The sequence below is a fragment of the Sciurus carolinensis genome, unplaced genomic scaffold (assembly GCF_902686445.1).
Source record: "Sciurus carolinensis unplaced genomic scaffold, mSciCar1.2, whole genome shotgun sequence".
Taxonomy (NCBI): domain Eukaryota; kingdom Metazoa; phylum Chordata; class Mammalia; order Rodentia; family Sciuridae; genus Sciurus; species Sciurus carolinensis.
The window spans coordinates 69691-71591 of NW_025920474.1; the positions used below are offsets into that span (position 1 = coordinate 69691).

The following is a 1901-nucleotide window of genomic DNA, read 5'->3' on the forward strand; positions in this document are numbered from 1 at the left end:
TCATTCCTCTTGAAGTCAACCAGGTAAGAGAGTCCCTCAGCAAATGTTTTGTACTTGAGGGCAAGGATGTTACTAGAATTTCATCCTGAGAAGCAATGAGGGAAATAAGTAAAAAGGGAGAGGGAAACAATTAACCCATGACTTTCCTATCAGCTGTCTGTCATCCTATGGGCACATTCCCATACATTTGTACCTACAAGCATGAAGTTACCATTCTGTTGGTCTTAAACATTTTTGTGCTATAATGATACTGGTTATAAAATGTTCTGAAATTTATTTGAATACTTGAAGGCATGTTTCAGAGGGGACTTTGTGAGTGTCTTTGATGGTAGAGCTACTATAATCAAGTACCGTAAATTAGGTGGCATCACAACAGAAACTTAATTTCTTAAAGTTATCAAGTTTGGAATTCATAAGAAGTCCTCAGGTGTGGTTATCCAACAGCTGTACTGCATTGACTGAACATTTCCTCTTTACCCAGTGTATGTGAGATACCTTAACATCATGGAAAGAAGAAACCAAACAGTGGTTTCAGAATTCCTTCTCCTGGGACTGACAGATGACCCAGCACTGCAGCCCCTCATCTTCAGCCTGTTCCTGACCATGTACTTGGTCACCATCCTGGGAAACCTGCTCATCATCCTGGCCATCAGCTCTGACTCCCATCTCCACATGCCCATGTATTTCTTCCTCTCTAATCTGTCCTTTAATGACATCTGTTTCAGTTCAACTACAATTCCAAAGATGCTGGTCAACATCCTAACAGATGTTCAAAGCTCCACATACACAGCCTGCCTCTCCCAGGTCTGCTTTGTCTTCATTTTTGGTGGTTTAGAAAATTGCCTCCTTTCAGTGATGGCCTATGACCGCTATGTGGCCATTTGTTATCCCCTGAGGTACACAGTCATCATGAATCCCCGACTGTGCGTCCTGTTAGTTCTGATCTCTATGCTCTTCAGCACAGTGGATGCCCTCCTCCACACTCTGATGGCGCTGCGTCTGTCCTTCTGCACAACCCCAGAGATCCCCCACTTCTTCTGTGAACTTGCTCAGATCATCAAAGTGGCCTGTTCTGATACCCTCATCAATAACCTGCTGGTATATTTGGTGATGGATATATTTGCTGCTGTTCCTCTCTCTGGAATCATCTTCTCTTACATTTGCATTGTCTCCTCTGTCTTGAAAATACCCTCATCAGAAGGAAAGTATAAAGCCTTTTCCACTTGTGGGTCTCACCTATTGGTTGTTACCTTGTACTATGGGACAGGTTTTGGGGTGTACATTAGCTCTGAAGTGACTGATTCACCCAGGAAGATGGCAGTGGCTTCAGTGATGTACTCTGTGGTCCCTCAGATGCTGAATCCCTTTATCTACAGCCTGAGGAACAGGGACATGAAGGGAGCTTTGAGGAAACTCATAGATAGAACAACTTGTCCTCTATAATGGGTGAACATTTTCTTTGGAATTGTTTCTAGTATACATAAAAGAATAGATTTACTAGTAACCCAGAATGCCTGGTGCTTCCATCATAGCTTTTTCCTAAAATGCCTAAGCAGCATAATGAGCATATGCTTTGAACTTCGTTCAAATCTGGGCATTGCTTCATCAATACGTCTGTGAGGGTTTACACATGATTTCAAAGATCTAAACACAAAACCTTTTCTCAGGTCCAACAGGATTCATCTGAAGCAAATGTTTTGCAGTACATTCTCACAAGGATGTAGATTGAGAAGGCAGACAGGTCACAGAAAGTATTGAAACAAAATTATGTTTGTATATGTAGAAATTTCCACCTGTTCTATGACTGGGACTTAGTTCATGTCATCCTAAACTTAATCCTACTGTGAGGTAAATTGCAAAAGCCTGAGTATCCATGCCCTGTGAAGCAATGACTATGACCT

At 42.0% G+C, this 1901-nt stretch overlaps 1 protein-coding gene across 1 annotated transcript; it reads left to right on the forward strand.

The window, feature by feature from the left end:
* The first annotated feature begins 501 nt into the window (after nt 1-501).
* LOC124975761 (olfactory receptor 7G2-like) lies at nt 502-1443 on the forward strand. Its single transcript, XM_047538320.1, has one exon. It carries the CDS (start codon nt 505-507, stop codon nt 1441-1443), a length of 939 nt encoding a protein of 312 aa, XP_047394276.1. The 5' UTR covers nt 502-504.
* The last annotated feature ends 458 nt before the right edge of the window (nt 1444-1901 follow it).